The following is a 21,221-nucleotide window of genomic DNA, read 5'->3' on the forward strand; positions in this document are numbered from 1 at the left end:
TAGTACTGATACAGTGTGACTGCACTTGAGTATCCGACTGGCTTGATTTCCTGTGAATAGACGTTTCTTTTGCCATATGAGGTGTTCTCGGTGCACAGCATCTGTGGTTCAGGTTCTGGAGTATGAAGGGTATTTTAGCTCAGAAACACAAAAGCATTGTGTGCTGGATGGGGCTATGAGCAACCTGATCCAGTGAAAGGTGTCCCTGCACCATGAGGGGCTTTGGAATAGGTGGTACTTGAAAGGTCCCTTTCAACCCAAACCATTCTACGATTTACGTACCTATCTCTCAGTTTGATGGGGCTTAGTTAAAAGCTTCTCTGGCCAAGTGTAAGTTTTATTTCATCCTGCAAATTATAAGCAAGCTGATTATATTCTAAAGCAAATTGCAGTCTTCCAGTATTTCTGTGCTTTTACCAATGGTGTTGGGAAACAAAAAGACCATCATTTGTCATAAATTCTAACTTTGTGGGGTCCTTCTCTGGGCTGCAGGCTGTATCTGATCCAAGACTCATTTAGGACCTACCTCTGGCTTAGTGCTGAGTCTGGAGCCAGGACAACTTTTGCTGTCATGTGAGGTTTTTCAGCACTCTGTGAGAATAACCCTCTACTCTGATCCTCAGGCCCACATGGGAGGTGAGGGCTGTGGTCATGCATCTTCAGAGAAGCCTGTGGCTCACCTGTGTGGAAGTCCACTGTTACATCATGTTGGAAGTTCCTTTTATTGGTATTTATATAATGTGTTTGAAGTTTCTTCTACAGTTTTCAAACAGTCATTGCAGCTCATAAAACATAATTTTCCATATGCTGTATCACACTTGCCTTGTGAATCTCAAAGCACTGATTCTTTTTTGTAAGGAGTTCTTGCTATAAAACTATTAAAGAATTGTTGTGTTTAGATCTTCTGCAGTATTTCTGACACTTTGCTCTTGTATGTAGGTAGTCAGCCACGATGAAATGTCCTTGCTCTTGGAAAATCAAGCTATTTGTTGATGTTTGATTTTCTGTTCTTGGTGTTATCATAGCAGAGAAATTACTCCATCAACAACAGATTTACCTCAAGAATTTTATGCACTCTTGAGTGGACAGAAGAAATTATCTTTATTAATCTGTAGTTCTCTACACCTTCTCTGTGGTAGTATGTTTGACACATTGCCACCATTAAGTTTAGAACATTGTCTAAGGCCACAGTGGAAAAGTAATGGTTTTGTTTTCTATTGAAGTCACTCTGTCTTTTGAAATGTTTCCTCTGTTGAGGAAGCAGACATTTTGACAGTATTACAGAAAGTGATTTAGAGACATGTAACACTGAAAGTCAAACATCTTGAATTTGCAACTTGATCAAGTCTTTATATATATACGTATAATCTCTCTTTCTGAGAGAATATGTATATATTCCTAGAAAGATGAAAGCTTTCCGAGAATAAGGAAGTTGGTACTAGGAGAGACCTGTGGTGAGCAGAAGACAATTTTCTCTATGGACTCATTTTGTTATGTTGCTTTTTGAGGAAGGAATAAAGTTTCCTGACCCTTTTTTCCCTTTTCATAACTATTTTTTTCCATTGTTGCTCTTTTAGGTCGTGGGTTAAACAGAACAGCTATGGATATCTGTTCAAGGAAGGTTATGTTTCTTATGGATAGCTCTTCCCATAGAAAGTGTATATTTATATTGGCTTTGTGTGGCAAGGCTTTGGTAGCAGAGCAGTGGGGTGGAAGGGTGGGCAGTAGGGGTGGCTTCTGTGAGAGGATGCCAGAAGCTTCCCCGATGTCCATCTGAGCCTATGCCAGCCAGATCCAAGAGGGACCTGCTGCTGGCCAAGGCTGAGCTCATCAGTGACAGTGGAAGTACCTTTGGAATAACAGATATAGGAAGGTGAAGAAAACCTGCTGAGCAACAGCAGCCAGGACAGAGGAGCTAGAATATGTGAGAGAAACAGGTCTGCAGGCATCGAGGTTGTTGAAGAAGGAGGGGGAGGACACGCTCCAGGTGCTGGAGGAGTCCTACTCCTGCAGAGGAAGGAACAGCAGAGATATGTGATGAACTGCCCACAACCCTTCTTCCCTGTTCAGCTGTGCTGCTGCAGGATAGGAGGTAGAGAACTTGGGAATAAAGCTAAGCCCAGGAAGAAGGGATGGGTGTAGGGGAAGGTTTTTTTAAGATTTGGTGTTATTTCTTATTCCCCTACTCTGATATAATTTCCCCAAATTGTGTCTGTTTTGCCAGTGATGGTAACTAGTGGGTGATCTCTCCCTGCCCTTATCTTGACCCATGAATCTTTTATTATATTTTCTTTCCCTGTCCAGCTGAGGAGGGGAATGACAGAGCAGCTTGGGGCTTGGGAGGATACCTGGCTCAGCCAGGGTCAACCCACCAGACTCTTAATTAGGAAGATACAATTAGCTATTCTTCTGCTGACTTTGATAACACAGTGACCCTTGTGGTTTCGGCTACCTTGTGTGGTAGTGGTTTTATACAAGTGCCTTGGAACATCTCATTTCAAAACAACTTTTTAAACCCTGTTTGCATTCCTTGGGCCAGTGAACTGCTGCTCTGTGTTATCAGCAACATCTGAAGAAGAGGAGATACCCCCTTGGTGAAAGGCTAACTTCCTTATGAACATGTTGTAAGCTGATGGCATGTTCAGAGCTGGTAATTGCTCCTCTGGTTGAGAACATTGCTTGTATAAATTTCCATGGTATAATAGCTCATATACTCATGACAGTGTAACTGTTGCCTGACTTGAGTCTCCCCATACACATTTTAAGAAGCTGTCTGTTAACTGTAGATTTCCACCCAACAAGCAGGGTTTTGCATGCACCGTATCAGCTGCTGTTTTCATAGTTCTGTCTTTAATGGCTAAGGCCCTGTATGAGAGCCTAAGAAAGTATATCAGGCAGTTTCTATGAATCAATAGATTTTCTATTGTTAAACAAATTATATGCTGTCAAATAGATGATGCTTAATAAGTACAGTTTTAGAATATTTTGTATTGTTATGTATATTGCCTTTATATTTCAAAGTTGGATTCCCTTGTGGTCTGGAATTGAAATAGAAGATTTCTCTTTATGTTTTCATGTTCTATTTTGCATTGATACCAGATTATTTGTTTACAGCTCCACATTGGAAGAGTTTGCATGCTTTATTTGTGAACTGTTTCTTTCTCTTCCCTGTGGCATTAAAAAAGGATAAGGGGTATATGTGAATACAAGATAGCATTAAGATATGTCTGCTATATTAACATAAACTAAAAGCCTTTTGAATTTGTTCAGAAGCTTCTTCCTCTCCCCATAGACGTACCATGTTTCTCTGCGTATAAAATGAGAAATTGGCTTCCTCTGTAGCTGCCATTGAAGAATTCTCCAATAATGTAAGCCCAAACGGGCAAATACATGATTCTCATTTGGGAACAGTTTCATGCAGCTGCTATTGTTTGAGCATCAAACTTGCTTTATGTTTAAACCTGTTAGCAATAACTTGAATTCATGGTAGGATGTCTCACATCAGAGAAGGGCAAACAGACTGACAGCGCTGAGTTAGCCAGTGGCAGCATGTTTCTTTGGACTTAGTAAAGTAATCGCAATGTAACATGTTCATTTACCTTGGAGTGTACTTATATTAATATTCAAGTACAACAGAAAAAAAGAAGTAGGTTTGCAAAAATTAAAGCTCCAGAATAGACTTATACTTTCTCCTTACTAAAATGAATAATGGATCTTTTCAGTGAGTTTTTCTAAGTGCTAATCAAAAGTATAATTATTTACAAATCATTACTCAATTAACTTTGAAGCAGTAATTTTAATTTTCAGCAATTATAATAATTTTTTTCTTTGGAAGTTATGGTTTATCAATCATGTACAATGGTTTACTGAATAATTTGCTCTTTATAACTAGCATATGATTTTGAAGTAGCCATTATTTGGTGCTTGATGTTTATTTTAATAGATGCTTCAACTTTCTTTAACTTCCAGGGAACAATAAGATGAATTTAAGTGGTGCTGGTTATGATGAAGATCAGTGGAAAGGTACAAGAAGTGAATACAGCAGCAGCATTTCCCTTGGTGGTCCAGAGTGCCTTTAGGTTCAGTCTTCCTGGCTGGGTACAGCCTTGCTATTTAGGCATGGCTCAAATATTTCAGTTGGGCATGTGTGGAAACAGTGCTTATTTCCTCCTGTGGCAGTGAAGTGGGTGTGTCTAAGATGATAAATCTAGATTTCATTTTTCTTCCTAAACAAGTTCATGGAAGGAGTGGGGGAATACAACAGTAAAGAATAGCACGTTCCTTTTCCTTGTGTGTTTTCAGTGCTAAGCATTTTGAACCACATTCCTTTAATATGAGCTGTTAAGTCAAGAGGCTCCAGGTTGATTTGTATTCACTGGCTAGTACTCATCCTGAATTTTATTTTTGAAAAGACACTTTTGCCTGTAAAACACAGTTCTATACATACACTATATAGAAATAAATATATAAAAATATTTGCCTGTATGCCTTTTATATATATATGTACGAGCATATAAATGGTTTATCTGTACGAAAGTGTATATATGTATATAACATAATAGCATCACAAATGTCAGGGTATGTTAGAAAAACAGTCTCAGGCCCTTAGGATGGATTGAAAGACTGAGTTTCATTTTCTGGGCTAGAGCTGTAATAGTTAGGCTATTGTGCAAAAGGTAATTTCTGTTGCCTGCTGCCTTCATCCCTACTTTTACTGGGCTGCTGTAAGTAATTTTGAGGTCAGCTGTTAAACTGCTGTTTTTTTCTCCTATTAGCCATCATGGGTAACCATAGTCATGCATTTTTAAACTAGCTTTCATAGTAATGAAAGTGTGAATGGGAGGATGTTGAGGGGAAAGTGCAGGACTGACCTTTTGACACAAATTTCAAGATAGTTGTCTACTATAGATTGTTTATTAAACAAAAAGTAAATCTCCTTTATTTCTGTTTGCTTGGCTAAATCAGGAGGCTTCAGCTCTAATTCTTAATGGATTCTGTGTGGTTAAAGCTAGTTTTTGCAATTTCAGATCTGTTTCAGTGACAGTTGTATGCTTACTACTGTTTTGCATTGTTCATATTGGTTTTATCTGTCTTGTTTCACTGCTGATACTGTAAGAGGAAAGTCTCAGATTCTCTCTGAAAGAAATGAGGAAGTAAAAAGAATGGCGAATGAGTTATGCACAAACCTTCATTCAGTGACATAGACTATTGCTCCCTCAGCAACCATTTTTGGTTTTGTGTTTTGTGGGTTTTTTGAATCTTTTTTGAGATGGAGATGTAATTTCTAAATTGTGGATAATAATACCTTGGCTTCTTCTTTCTCTTGAGAGAATGTTCCTTGATCTATTCTAAGTTTGTTGTTCAGAGGCCGTTGGTTTCCCATTTTTTTCTTTTCCTGGTTTTTACCAGGAAAACCACCAGCAGAATCTTGCAACTTTGTGGATAGCCATGTGGCTTTCATTTTGCCAGTGGTACTTCCTAAAATCTCTGATAGTCCACACACCATTTGGAAATGTTTAAATGGCTCACTGTTTGATACACACATTCTCAGTTGTTGAAATCCACATATTTCAAGAGTTGGTTCATTTGTGTAACTGAATGAGCTAAGAGCATGTACTGCCTGTGGGGAGAGATGTTGTAGAATGGCAAGATTGATGAGAGATCTCTTTACATACAGAGATTTACTGAAAGACATCCATTCCCTGGCTTGCATGCAGTGCTGCAGCAATTACTTCACTCCTGAGTCTCACAGACTTGACACAACTGGTCAGTGAGCTGCTCAGCCGTATCTTTTGTGTGCTTGGAAGAGGGAGAGGAAGAAGAACCATGAGTACATGATTTTGCTGATGTTGAAATAGGTGGGTATGAGGATCAATGACTGAGTATGTGATACTCTGGACTAGACAAAGCTAGTGTTTCTGGTGGGAAATCTGTCAAAATTGGCTTTGCCATTGCTGTGTCCCATGTTCTTTAACACTGTTTAGTTGATACAGTGGGAGAATAAACACACAAAGGCCTGTGTTTTATCTAAACCCAGAAGAGAGAGAAAATGTGAATGTTATTACTCTACATGTAGAGGAAATATCTAATCTTGATTGATCTAGTCCCAACTGCCCCCATTTCAGCTCTTGCATAGATTTGTTTGCAAGTTAACAGTTTATACTATGCTAAATGCCACCAAATGAGTTGCAAAAAGCAGGGGAAATATTCACACTTCTATAATTATATTCTGGTTTATAATTATATTTATCTCTTGTACCCCAATTGAGTGTTGCAGTAATTTGTATGTTTTTTTACACTGTTGCATACTCGAAAGAGATTATGGGAATAATGTGGAAGACTGATAGGAAAGCAAAATCATAGGCACCTATGTGTTCATTCAGTATTGATGGGGACAAAATCTTAAGAGTTTTTCTCAGTCCCCAGCCAAAATGTTGGTAAAAATTACTGACTCTGTTTAAATTTGGCTAAATTGAATACTGAAAATTATTCTCTTCTACAATTGAGTAGAAATTTGCCTCACAGGTATGGACACAAGGAACCTGTTGCTTAACTTAAAACTGTGACTGCTTTTCTATCCCTTAAAAAAAAAAAAAATCAAATCCTGCAGAGTTTAGTTTGTTAGTTTTGAATTACTGAAATACATTGAATGGACACAATTAAAACTCTATTTAAGATGGTTTAGGGTCCTAGCAGAAGGATAAATCATAGCTGTATTTCATCTGGGAAGCGTAATGCAAAATTGAGATGGGTTATTCAAATAATGAACTCAAAACTAATGATTAAGATGAGCTATGGCTAAAAGGATGTTTGATGCCTACTAATCTCCTTGATAAACTAGAGATTATTTTAGAATAACAATAACATAATATTAAATTTGAAGGTGTATAATCTTCTAGAAAAATGAAATTCTGTATTCATGAAGTCATAATTTCCTGTCTTAAGTTTTCTTTATGTGTAAATAAGTGCTAGAGATGAGGCTTACATACTGTTTTGATGTTTGCTGTACCCCCAGCCTAGGCAGATCTGCACATCTAATTGTGACTCTGCACTGATTCGAGCAGATCATGCACTCCGGATATTCACTGTGATGGGTTGCCAAGTGACCTGTAGGTCTTTTTGGATACATGTCAGCATATTTTTGTGCCAGATCACAAATTGAGTAATCCAGTGCCTCTGTCATTCTTGACACTTTATTTGTATTTATTGTGACTGGCTTTTGCACGCTCTAAACAACACCAGTGGAGCTGACTATGCTTTTATATAGAAGAAGGGTCGCTATAAAAATGACTAGAAGATGATATGTGGCTAGGGAATGAATGTTACTCATTCCCAGTGAAATGTAGTGAGCAAATGGACTGTATGTTGTGCTGATAATGTCCATGTAAAAGATATTTCAAGAGATGAGAGCTAGAAATAAAAAGAGTATTTTGAAAGCGTATACATTTATTGGAAATTGCTGGAGCTAAGAATTCTTGCTTTTCCTTCCCATTATTAGAATAGGCCACTACCACATATGTCCTATTGTGTTCACAGCTTGTATTCCTGATGAAGGCTAGCAGCTGGGGCTGTATTCACTTGCTGAAATGTGTGTGTGAGTGTGAAACACTTGGAATGCTGTAGGGCATCTGCCTGCTCATGCCATGTGTGAGTCTTGCCCAAATTACCTTTTTAACATTAGATATGTGTGGATGTCTTGGACATACCAGAGTAAATAACAGTAGGTGCCTATAATTAGGCACTTGAGTTGAACTTTTAATTCCTCTTGCTTGTTTCATTTCATCAATGGGTTTTATTCATGTGTGGAAATAAGACATAATTTCTTTCATATAGTAGATTTATAGCAGTATGAAATTATGCTTCACTGATATATTTAAACTCAGATCAATCCTTTGAACTGTGTGTGGTTTCTTTCTTGTTACAATGGTGAAAAAGTTAGCCTGCCTTTTTTTTGAGATTGCTCCTTTCCGATAGGAATCTTGAAGTTGTATCATTATTTAGTATTTATTTACTGCTCTTTAATTATAAGGGGAACATACAGATCTTCCTTTGTCTTTGATTAAAAGAAAAATGTCCTTATCTGTTTTACATGTATGTAGGAAATGGAGATTTATCAGCAGTGACCTTCTCAGATTCCAGTGTATATATGCATAATTTTTTCCTCAGATTTCAGATTTTATTCATGTACTGTAGTGAAATATATCTGTTTGAGCAAGGGAAATGTCCACATCCATGCTTTTGTCATCTACTCATGAAAATTAAAATCATGTTGATTTTCAAGCAATACAAATATGGAGAATCCTACAAGAGGTCATGAATCTTGAAATTCTGTTAATTTTCATTGCAACTACATCAATGTTCAGAGTCCACATGCTATGACTTAAGGCAGAGTGAAAATGGTCTCTTTGAAAGAAAGGTTAAAGGTTTTGTAAGCCAAGTCTTTTAACTGTAATTAATCAGGGGAGGGAAGGAAAGAAGGCTCTCTGGCATCCTGCTTGTCCAAACATATACATTGCTTTGTAGGACTTAGGTATATTTAAATTAAATGTAGGATACAAATGTGTTGACTAATTTGGGAGTATTCTTGTTTGTTTGGTTTGTGTTTTGTTTTGTTTCTCAGCACGTAGAAAACTATGTTATAGCACAGTATGAATAAGTAAGCAATTGTTTTAATAGGTTTGACTCAAATTTGTTCATGAGTGCTCTTCTATTGACAGACTGGAACATTGCATAAAAGACTGTTTTTAGGTCTGCAATCTGGACATCATTAAGCTTCTTTTAAGGAAAATAAATAAAATTTCATTCACAAGTCAGCTATGTAATATTTAAAATGTGGGAGACTATTTAAAGTAGTATATTTAGCTATAAAGTTGAACCTTTCAAATAGATTAACATGTAATTATATTAGAGATCCATAGGAAAATTTTCACATTCTAGAATTTTTTGTTTTCTTGCTTTGTTTTAATTCTTCTTAGCTTGCTATGTACTATTTAATAGGATGAGGACTGATTTTCAGTTTCAAATTTAAACTTTGGGTAAGAATTTTATGTCCATCACCTGGTGAGTCTGAGATATAGAAGAAAAACTAGTTTATTTTAAAAAAAAGGAAAGTGAGAACTGTGAATTTTAAAAATCGTATTCTTAGGTTACCTTCCTAGCTTGCAGAGAGTACCACCTGGCATTTTCAAGCAAACTGGAGGAATTTTTGTTGTTGTTCTTTTTTCTTTTCTCCTTCCTCATGTTAGCCAGCTTAATACTTTTCAGAGTCCATTTGCCTGTGTTTCTGCTGTGACACTTTTCCTGTGTGTTTGAAGGGTCTCCACGATCACTTGTAACGTTTTTCCCTTAGGTGTAGTTGTTTAAGGAGCATTTACAAAGAGTAGTACAGGTGGGGGGTTTTTTTGCCTCTATTTTTAAGGTGAGAGGTTTTTGTGAAACCTTTGCTGCTCTGTTAAATACTCCAGACAAGTATGTTGAGTCTTTATCTGATCTTTTGGCTCAAGATCCCCTCTAGTTACTGAAGGGAGACATAGACTAAAGCACTCTGGCAGGTGGCAGAAAATGTATTCTGCACTGCAAGTTCATATGATGGTGAAATGGCCCCTGTGTTTCTCATTTGCTTTCAGATCAGAATTGTCTGCTGATCTCAGGACAACAGATTACTGTGGTGAAGCAGGGAGCATTTGTCTAACTGCGGGGAAGGTCTTGGCATGTGCTGTAGTCATGGGCTCTGTGCCTCTTTCTTCAGACTGTTTTCTTCACAGTATCTTTGTTAAAGCTTAAAGTTTAATCACTCCTGCATAATTCTGATGTATTCAGAAAGTGAGACAATATACACATGAATAATTTCACTACTTTATTATCTCCATTAAAAAAATTTTTACGTGGCATAGGACATGTTGATAAGTGAAGTCCCTAGTTTCTCTAAATAGTTTATTTCCTTGCTTTTGCCTTTCATTGCTAAAGTGATAATAATAAACATGTCTTTAGAGATACAGAAGGCAGAGACATGCATTAGAAGGAAATTAAAGCATGGTTAACAGCAGTAGCTGACTTTTCAGAGGAGACTGTTTAAAAAGATAAACAGACTGGTAGAAAAACCAGTGTTCGAGGTCTTTGCTGAAATGAGGACAAGAGCTGAAAGTACTTTTTGTCCCCATATTAGTGTTAAATTAAATGTTAATGACCTTCTTTTTCAAAAATTTGTTGGGGGAGGAGGGGAGGAAAGGTAGAATTGTTTGTTTGTATTAAAAAAAAAAAAGCTTTAAACCTAAAACCACCTTTGACATATAAGCTGATAGGATCACTGCCAAAATTCAATCTGAAGTTTACTCTTGTCTGAAATCTTCTGGAAATATAAGTGTGTTTTGCTTGAGTAATCCCTTGTAAATACAGTGGTGCCAGCAGCACTGTAATAATGACTGTAATGTCTTTGAAGGCACTCAGAAGCTTCCGCTCAAAGACACTCTTAAATAATTAAATCTTTTTTCTTTTTTCAATTTACATGGAATATGTAATGACATCCCCCCAAGTACCAGATTTCCTTCCTTCCTTTCTTTTCTTTCTCATGGAAAGCCTAAATAGGGTATTTTAATCACGACACTGCTTGCTAACTTGGATAGTAAAGAAAGGTGATGAAAGAGCAGGTCCAGATAGTTATTTGTTAAGACCCTAATTTACCTTTTCTTAATGCAGAAATGACAGCTTGAAAAACCTGGGTACCTCTGAGGTGATTGTAGAAGGATTAGTTCCCTCCTGCAAATAAAGGGAGTAATTTTATCCACTTTGCTACTGTGCCCTCTGGGTCCTGCCAGTTCATTCTCTGACCATTTATGTGGTCTATTTGCAAGACCAGCTGCCTACCTGTCTATACATAGGTTTATTTTTTTTTTTTTTTTTTTTTTTTTACAGATACTGAGCATCTCTATTCAGTAGTGTTTGAACAGATCTGTGGGCGTTTTGGAAAGACCTATAACTGGGATGTGAAATCCTTGGTTATGGGTAAACAAGCCCCCGAAGCAGCAGAGACTATTCGGGAAGTTCTAGGTCTTCCAATAACCACAGAAGAATTATTAAATGAAAGTAAAATGATGCAGGAGAAGATATTCCATACTGCTGAGTTGATGCCAGGTATGTTTCTTTGCAGCATTTAGAAACTCTTTATGGAATTATTTAAATGCTGATCAAGGTAGAAGTTTGTAGTCTGCCTTCCACAAAGCAGTTGACCTTACAGATTGTTTTGTTGCTCTTGTTTTAGAAAATTTACCTAAATCCACCTCTTTATTTACCTGTTTAAAAGGATATTTTACATATTAAAGTTGACAGATTTTTTTTCACTATTTACTTGGAGAAAAGCTTTTTTTCATGTTTAAAAAAAAAAAAAAGGACTAGATACATGTGTGTTAATTCTGTTTAGTAAACTAAACATTCTTTATAATTGTTGTTGGCAGCTGTGTTTTACGTGACCATAAGCATAGTCTGACTTTGTGAAGCATAGATGCCTTTGCCTGCACCTTTAGAAGTATGTGGGCCCATGGGTTCTTTCTGTTGGGATTGATCTCGCCTAACCTGAAAATTGTAATTCAAGTACAGTGTCTGAGTGTGTCAGTGGAGAAGGAGGATTTTTCAGGTTATCCTAAGACAGGTGAGTTTCCTTACCTTCTGAAGATATGTGTCTTTTAACAGTGATTGTGCAGGATGCCCAAGTGAGTAGCTTCAATGAAGTAACTCAAGATAAGCAAGAGGATGAATCTTACCTGTAGCGGGAATGCATAATTTTGTATTCAATTACATTTAGATTTGAAATGCTTAGGGAGAAATCCTCAGCCATGCAACACTATCGGTACCTAAAGCTAGGATTGCTGCTTACTTTATGTACAATGTTAAACTTTCTGGAGCAAATATCAATAATTTATGAAGGGAAAAAAAATAGGAGGAAAGGACTATAAAAAAGTATTAGAAGTGAAATAACTGCATGTCAAAGTACGTTTAACAGTTATTTTTTCTCTTTGAATGTGTGCTCATGTGTTCTGACAATTTCTACAGTGCACTAATGTTTTAATTTTTAGAAGCTTTTTTATATCTAGTTTCATAATGCATTAAGAAGATAAAGGTTAAAAATATGTGATATGTTACGAATAAATAACAAGCAGCAAAAATAATAGCTGTGATTTTTTCAGCAGCTTAAAAACTTTAGTATATTGTGTGTCCATCTTAGTTGTCTCTCTAACTTAGTTATCTCTCTAACGTCTTTTATGTACAAGATTTTTCAAATTGCATCTCTCTCACTTATAAATCCACTTGAAACTGTAAGCCTAGTTAAACTTCCCAGAAAAATAAGAAAGTTGGATGGATGTGTTTTTTGTTTTTCATCTCCAGCTTCTGGGACTGGCTTTTCAAATATATCTTTTGCAAGCCAAATAAAAAGTCCTTGTCTGGGTTTAGAAAATGCCAGATGAACAGACCAGATAAAGTGTTAGGTGACGCAGAGAAGAGTTGCTGTACAGAAACAACATGCGTAATTGATGCTATTAAGTGGATACTCCATGCCTGCTGAAGATTGTGATAATGTGACTGAGCTGGCTTGAACAGAGTTACAAAGGTGATGAAACAGATTAGCCAAAGGAAACATGAAGTTTTGTACTGTTCCTGCCTTCAAAAAGTGAATTTTAGGCTCACTGAAGCTGGACTATTATGGATGAAACAAGCAAAATTAGTGCTAGGAAAAACAAGTAAACATTTTTGTCATCACCAAAATTGTTCAACTGATTGTCTTTTCAGTTCAACTAAATACATGTGATAACTTTTTTCAGTCTATATTCTAAAGCAGAATTGATGTGAACTAGAATACTTTATGCTCAGTGGCCATTGTAGAGAGCAAAGGCATCCTTGGTCACTAAAGTGATGTGATCTGTACTTACTTGGTCACAGGATACGAGATACAAGCTGAATTGCCATGAATTTTGGGAAACCAAGTTGATGACAGCTAATAAGCTAGAGGAAAATGGCTCCAGTTACTTACTATTTAGTTTCTTTAGAAACTGTTCTCCAGTGAACCAGATTTTTAAATCTCATTCTGTCTTTCTGTATCTTCTGAGGATGTTTATTAATGGATTATGGATTTATTTTACAGTCACTTAATGTTCTTTAATTAAAAATGGGTTCCTTGCATGTCTTGTGCAAGATGTAAGATTGTGGTAACATTTTGAGTTTACATTGTTCTCTGACTAAACTGATCTTTCAGATGGTTACAGGTAAATACAGGAAAGTGAAAGTTAATTGTCATATTAATGGTGTAAGATGACTCCAAAGTGCCGTGTCTCTGGTCATCTTTTGACATTTAGTAAATGGGTGAGGTTCTGTTTTTCAATCAATTTCTAAAGCTTGTCCAAAAAATTGGATTGAAATTTGATTTGGTGGAGAGCAATGCTAAACAGTGACCAATGATGTTTGAAAAAGTGACTCAAAAAAAGTGGCATTTGTTTCTGGATGAGCTATGCATGTGGTCTTGCCAAAGATGATAGCTCTGTAAATTCCTAAATCAAGTAAATGACAGGTATATCAGTGAAGATTAAGGATAGTGTGGAATTTAAATGACTATTTAATTTGTAAAGCAGTTCTTTGTCTGACAGGTGAGAAACCTGTCCTGGTTCTGGCTGAGATAGAATTTATTTTCTACTTAGTAGCAGGTGCAGTGATGTGTTTTGCATTTAGTACAAGAATAAAGTTGATAACACACTGATGTTTAAGTAATGCTTGCCCCAAATTAAAGATTTTTCATTTTCTCGTGCTCTGCCAGTGTATAAGTACACAATAAGCAAGGAGGGAGCATGGCCAGGACAGCTTATCTGAACTGGCCAAAGGGATATTCCATGCCATAGCACATCATGTCCAGTATATAAACGGGAGTTGTCACCCAGGAGAGGGACCAACTGTGGCTTGAGGATGGGCTGGGCATCAGTCAACAGGTGGTGAGCAATTCTATTGTGCATCATTCTTCTTAGGTTTTATCTGTCCCTCCCACTCTCCCTTTCATTTTACAACTGGTATTATTATTATTATCATTATTACTTTGTTTTGATTATTAATCTGTTCTTATCTCAACCCACAAGTTGCTTTTTTTCGTGATTCTTCTTCCCATCCCACCAGGGAGCACACACACACACAAAGTGAGAAGCTGTGTGGTACTTAGTGTCCAGCTGGGGTTAAACTATGGCACAGGCTTATATGATAGGCATAACACTTAGTGTACAACACCTCTGAGATATTAGTGGCTGAAGACAGAATTTTGGCTATTTGAGTATGCCAGACTGACAGACGAGCTTCAATACATCAGGCTGTGGTCAAAATACAAATGTCATCTAAGAAGAGGCTACATCCATTTCCAATATGGAATTTTCTGGTAACTATTTGAGAGTTTTTCACAGTTAGATTTATTTTTAGTTCTGAAAGAATCTTAAGGAATGGTAATTTTGATTCAGTGGAGAAAAATTAATCCAAGATGACACTTACAAAATGACAGGCCTGTCACTGTGCTGCTTTTCTAAATATTTCTGTCAGAGTACAGACATTGTTATCTACAAGAGTAATGTAGTAGGCTTTCTGTTTCTGCAAATGCATTTTGAACATTTCTAAGTTGCAGGGAAGTGCATAGTCAGAAGATGAGGGAATGACAAGCAGAACAGAAGAAAACCATGCATATGTATATTTACCTAGACATATATAGGTGTGCTTTTGCATAAACCTAGAATATATACAGGGTGAGAAAACTGAACTCCAAATTATACAACAGTTGCTATAATTATGTCAGGATTATGAAACTACTGTTACTCTTTCTCTGTAGTCTCTGAGTTTTGCCTCATCATCATTATCACAAAGCACAGATCTTTAAGGATTGTGTGGCTGTGTATACCTTTTGGACATTTCCCATTCCTGGGTTGTTTTCACGATAACTGGGATTTAGTTGTTGCATCTTCTGTTCAGCCAGTGCAAAATGTGATGTGCAAGCTATTTTCCAGTTGAAGAAAGTTGACTGTCTCTTGCAGCCATGAGGAGATAATTTCATACCTCAATTTTAGTACCAAATGAAGCCAGTCAGAAAGCACAAAAAGAGAAGAAAGGAAAACAGTTCAAATTTCAATGGCAACTCACTCCAAATGTTTCTTTTTTTTCCTGAACAGTTCCATTCAACCAGCAGTCTAGTTTGCTTAACTGTTGCTTCCTTGATTCATGTTGTGCCCTTGACAGTTAAACAGACTTCCTACCATGTTATCTTTTCTTTTCCTTGCTGTTTTTGTTTTAATGGTAGGAAACTCTAGTGAGTCCATGCTGGGCTCAGTGAGCCTGTAACCCCTAGAGATCAGCCAATTAGCTGCAAACTCAGAATGGTGCTTCCTGTTTGGCTGATATCAAACATTTGGCCTTTACATCAAGTTCTAAAGGACTGTAACCCAAACATGCTTTCATCAGGAAATCAGCAACACGGTTGATGCAGTTTTTGAATTATGTAAAATTTAGAACTTACATTCTTTCTATGGTCGTGCATGTGTCAGTATATCCAGACTAAAATGAGAGTAATGATTTGAGGAAGAGGAAGTCTCTCTAACCAGAAGGATCTCTGATACTTTTTAGGGAGCAATAAGATGAGAAGATAAAATTCTTTATTTATAGACATTGCCTTCTAAAGTGGGGGTAGGCCGGAGTTTCCACCTCTACTTTTGTAGCTTGGAGAAAGAATAGCATATCATTGCAGATAGCATTTTTAAACAGTTATGTCATAACAAATAAAGAAGGAGGTTTATCTGAGAGCTGTGTTTCCATAGTTTCATGAGATTCAGAAATGGAATAGAATAGAAATAGAATAGAACAGAATAGAAAGAATAGAACAAAACTATTTCAGTTGGAAGGGATGTACAAATGTTCTCTAGTCCAACTGCCTGTTCAGGGCTATCCAAGTTAAAGCATTCATGGCAATTAAACCAAGCAGTGCATGACCTCACCTCTGTCACACTGTCACCTTCACAGCAGCAATCCTGACTTCATCTGAGGATTGAGAGAAAGCGTATATAATTAATAGCACCAGTGATGGGCTTTCAGTTGTTGTAGCAAACTAGATTACATAAAAAATATTTTTAGATAATTTTGTTACTTAAGTCAACAAACAGCAGCTTCTTTTTCTAAGTGAGATTGTTTTGTTTTGTTGAGTGCTTTTAGTGTTCAGAGGCTGCTAAGGTTTCTTAGATTTGTTTTTGTGAACTTAGTGGATTATCTTGGACTTGGTTAGAAATCTAATCAACCTGACAAAGCTCTGAGTGGTAATCTTAACTTTTCTTTGATTAAAAAAAGTGATGAAATCTTGAAAAGTTCTACCACATTTGATGTGGTGTCATATCACATTCAGTGTGGGAACTGTAAATGATTTTGGAAAAAAGGAGTAGTCTTTTTAATACAGAAGCTATATTTATCCTTAATACTTTCTTTTGTGTACAATTGAACATAAATCATCAAGACATGCATAATGTATGCAGACTTAATTTAAACACTGTATGGACCTTTTAGTTTCCTTTAGTCTTTTTCTCAGCAGTAAGTCTTTTCTTCCAGATATACACCAAACACTCTTGGACAGCTTGTCTTGTGTCATGTAAATTTACAGCAAAATGAAGTGGACTTGAATATGGGTGTCTAAAGAGCCTTGATTTTGCCTCCCCAGAGGTCAAGTGTCCTCTGTGCTCAGGCTGCTTAGTGTGAATAGAAAAGTAACTGTATCTATAGTGATGAATGAACAGATGTATGTGAGGGAGTACTGAACATCTGTGAGAAAAGTTCGAAGTTGTATTTGACCACTGCTGTTTAACATTCTTGTTGGCAACATGGACAGTGGGATTCAGTGCACCCTTAGCAAATTTGCTGAGGATACTGGGCTGTGTGGCCAGTCAGTGTGCTGAAGGGAAGGCGTGCCATCCAGAGGGACTTGGACAGGCTTGAGAGGTGTGTCAGTGAAAACCTCATGAAGGTCAACAAGGCCAAGTGCAAGGTTCTGCACCTGAGTTGGGGTCATCCGAAGCACCAATACAGGCTGGGCAGAGAATGGACTAAGAGCAGCCCTGATACAAGAGACTTGGGGGTGTTGATTGACAAGAAGCTCAACACAACCTGGCAATGTGTGCTCACATCCCAGAAGGCTAACTGTGACCTGGACTGTATCCAAAGAAGCATGTCCAGCAGGTCAAGGGAGGTTTTTCTGCCCTTCTACTCTGTTCTTTTTGAGACCCCACCTGGAGTGCTTCACCCAGCTGTGGGGCACCTAGCATAAGAAGGATTTGCACCTGTTGGAACGAGTTCAGAGGAGGATCACGAAGATGATCAGAGGGATGAAGCCTCTCTCCTTGAAGACTGACTGAGGGAATAGGGGTTGTTCAGCCTGGAGAAGACTCAAGGGAGACTTAATAACACCTTCCAGTAGCACACGAGAAAGCAGGAGAAGGGCTTTTTACAAGGGCATGAAGTGAAAGGACAAGGAGGAATGGCTTCAAACTGAAAGGGAGGAGGTTTAAGTTTGGTATTAGGAAGAAATTCTTTTCTGTGAGGATGGTGAGACACTGGGAAAGGTTGCCCAGAGAAGCTATGAATGTCCCATCCTTGGAAATGTTCAAGGCCAGGCTGGATGGGTCTTTGAGCAACCTGACCTAGAAAAAGTAGGCCCTGCCCATGGCAGGGGTGTTGGAACTAGATGATCTCTAAGATCCTTTCCAACACAAAACATTGTATGAATTTGTGCAGAAACTGTGTAAAGAAAAAGTATGGTGACTGGTATAGTTCTTCCAACAAATATTTCAGTGCACAGGTCTGAAAATCTGTTGATTAATACACTGTTCTTTTAAAAAGTCTGTATCCATGTTGTTTTTTCTTCAGAATATGCTGCATCTGGGCTACAAGACTTAGCAAGTGTAGTCGTATTAGCATGGGCTACATGGTGTTGACAAGCTCCAAAAGTATAGCAGGGAAAGAGAAACAAACCATACATGTGCATCAGCAAAGGAAAAGAGAAACAGGATAAAAGAAGTAGTAGATTAAAAGACTAGTCAAACATGATATGAAAATAAAAATAAAAACAAAAACGATTGTGTTTCTGAATGAGGGTAAGTAGTTCAGGTTAAATAAATAAATAAGCTACACCACCCCCAACTACCCCTCCCAAGAAAGCATAAGCATATATAGATACAATAAAATATACATAGGGAAAGATCTGGTTGCCCATATGGTTACAGTTTTTGTTCTCTGTTAAAAAAACCTTTTTAACATATTTCCATACCCCACCCTATTTTTTTTTTTCAAACCACCACATTTCTTATCAAAAAGTTTGGGAAGAAAATCTTTCCTTTGGCTTATAAAAGGACAGTTGACAATAAAATAAATGTCATTGATAGTACTCATTATTACATAGTACAAAGGAAAGTGGTCTGTATATCTTATTGGAATAAGGAGAATGAGTATCTTTTCAACAATTAAAATTAACTGGCAAACAAATTGCATATTGCGATTATGAAATACAGACAAACACAGCACAGGAATGTAATTGGATCAATCACCAAATAACCAGTAACTACCTGGAGAGAGGGATAAGACAATCTGTGAAATGTCCTAAATACCTCACTTTTTCTAAAATATTTTTGTAGTCCCCAAAACTATGTCAAAGGATACACAGCAGCAGTAGGTAGCACTAAAGTTGTTACTTTAATCATAATGATTTGAGGCTTATGTGAGTGAAGGTTGTTGAACTAGATGGTCCTTGTGGAACCCTTCCAACTCAGCCAGTTCTGTGATTCTGTGAAATGAGAAGTAATATTTTTTATTTAACTAATTAGTGTGCAGAAGCTTTGGAACGCAGTAAGTCATTTTCATATCAATTTTAAAATACCCATTTTCTATTTTGAGTTGGTTTAAGAGTTCACGTGTTTACTTTCTAAAAAAAACAACTATGAAGAGAAAGGCACAGAATAATCACTCTTAAGTCTAGCCAAAGTTTTTCATCATTTTCATAGATGTAGCCTTCAGCATTCTGTAATAATTTAACTTGAATTTCCACTTGAATGTGAAGAAGAATACACAGAATCTATGGAAACTTCACAATGTAACCTGATTTCATTGACTTCTTAATGCTTGCATTTAATTAGTTTAAGAAATAAACTGTATTTATGGTATTTTGTTTGTATGAGGGTATTGTTGTTATTGTTATTATTATTATTATTATTATTATTTACTATCTTGAACTAAAGTAATCCTACATTATACTGTTTCTTAGATTATTAGACATCTGACACTGTAATTGCTTTAATAAGGACAATAATCATTTGGAAGAATATGAGGTATTACTGTATATGATGGTTCTCTCTTTCAGCCTGCTCAAAATGTTTTACAGTTGGTTAACACTTTAACTAAATTAGTTGTAAGCTATAAAGGCTTATGTACGATGGTTGGGGCAGATCTGAAAGCCCTGTGAGCTGTTTGAATTTTGTTTAAGGGTGCTAAAATGTGGATACGTCTGCTATATGTCCTTCCTAGCAGAACATGTTAGCTTTTGGATAAATTAAGGGCAACAATACACACACACATTTTCTATTTCTCTATTGCCTATTGATTTCTTGGGGTTTTTTCTGGGATTGTGTAGTGGATAAAATACTATTAAGCAGAAATAAGATGTAATTGGTACCTAGGTGCCACTCAGGGGAGAACTAAACAGTGGCAAGAGGGGTATAGTACACTGTGGTGTTTGTGAAAGGATATGCCACTAAAAATGCCACTCTTTGTTTATTTGAGGCCTTCTCAGCCAGGTAGGTCTTGTAATGTAATTTTGAAGCTTAATTTTCATAGAATCTACCTTATAAATTCTAGGAGTTTAACTTACTATGGTCCTATTTGCAATGTATACTTTATCTTGAGAGAAGGTCATGTGAAGTTAATATTTAAGGGCTTTTTCTTACACAGCTTATGTTCATCTTTTTAGGATTGAAACATTAAAGAAGGCAGGGGGGCTGTCTGTGTAGGTCTGAGCATTTATGTGACCTTGCTCCTGCAGTCTGTGCTGACAGTACACAAACCAGCTGTTTTCCTGAAGCTGGAAGACTGTAGGACTTTGGCTGTGTTTATAAGACCATCAAAAAGTGGATTTTCAGGCTAAGGTACTGTCAGATCTTGCTTTGTGATTGTCTGTATTATGGTGTTATGCCTTCAAATGAATCAACTGCAAGCAGAAATATGAACACCGGACATCATTCAACTGGAGAACAGAGGAAACTGAAATTAAGGTTCAGTCCTGAAGTGGCATGAATAATTATCTTCCTTATCTCATGTGTTTGCCCAGTTCTTCATGGAGATCCCTTTCTTGTTTATCTTGAAAAACATTCTTATACACTACTGTAACATGTTCATAGACAAAAGTTTTGTTGGAGACTAGTATTTGAAAAAAATAGAAGAGCTTTATAGTATTTCGTTCTTTGTCTGAAAGCATTTCAGAAGAAATAGATCTGAATCTGGACATGCAGAAGTGATTCAAGTTAAGAACAGTGTTTTGCTTGGGGATAGATAAATACAAGAAAAGGGATGGTACAAAAATTTGAAATTATATCAAATAAAATGTAGCAAACCCATATGTTCTGTTCACTCTTTTGAAGTATTGTGCATGACACAGATCATGTTTGTATAAAGCTAAAAGGAAAATAAAAATTCCCTTTGCTTTCCATCAATTTGAGTTTAGGAGCTTTCAGGAGTTTCACCTTGTTAATTTTCACCTCATGATCAATAATGTCATTTGATTATAAAATGTGATGGCTTAAAAGGAATAATGTAGAAAACAGTGTTGTAATAGCATGTAAATAATTAGATAGGGATACTCATTAGATCATTTTAGTGTAACATTATTTGATTTCCTGAACTCTTGCTGTACATGTTTGTATTAGTCAATGAGAAGGAGAATGTGACAGTTAGCCCAAGGGTTTTGTTGTTCGGTATAAGTCTTATTTTTAGTTTGTCAGTTGATCCAATGTATTAGTCACCATGCTATCAGCTGAATCTAAAGAGAACAACACCACATTTGGAGTCTGATGGAGGAATAAAAGTTCCGTTTTCAAAAAAATAAAATCATATATATGCTTTTCTGCAATTTTCAGAACAAAAGAGCCAATCTCTTTCTTTTAAATGTGTCTGTGGTCTCAGAAGAAATAGGT

The 21,221-nt window shown here is 36.8% G+C and overlaps 1 protein-coding gene across 1 annotated transcript in view; it reads left to right on the forward strand.

Annotated features, from left to right (window-relative positions):
- The window catches only part of PUDP (pseudouridine 5'-phosphatase), a 70,043-nt gene that overhangs the window by 15,477 nt on the left and 33,345 nt on the right, over positions 1–21,221 (forward strand). The window contains exon 2 of the mRNA XM_069003890.1: positions 10,912–11,130. Within this exon, the coding sequence (XP_068859991.1) occupies positions 10,912–11,130 (219 nt within the window). The remainder of the gene's footprint in view (positions 1–10,911; positions 11,131–21,221) is intronic.

The sequence above is a fragment of the Aphelocoma coerulescens genome, chromosome 1 (genome assembly GCF_041296385.1).
Source record: "Aphelocoma coerulescens isolate FSJ_1873_10779 chromosome 1, UR_Acoe_1.0, whole genome shotgun sequence".
Classification (NCBI taxonomy): Eukaryota; Metazoa; Chordata; class Aves; order Passeriformes; family Corvidae; genus Aphelocoma; species Aphelocoma coerulescens.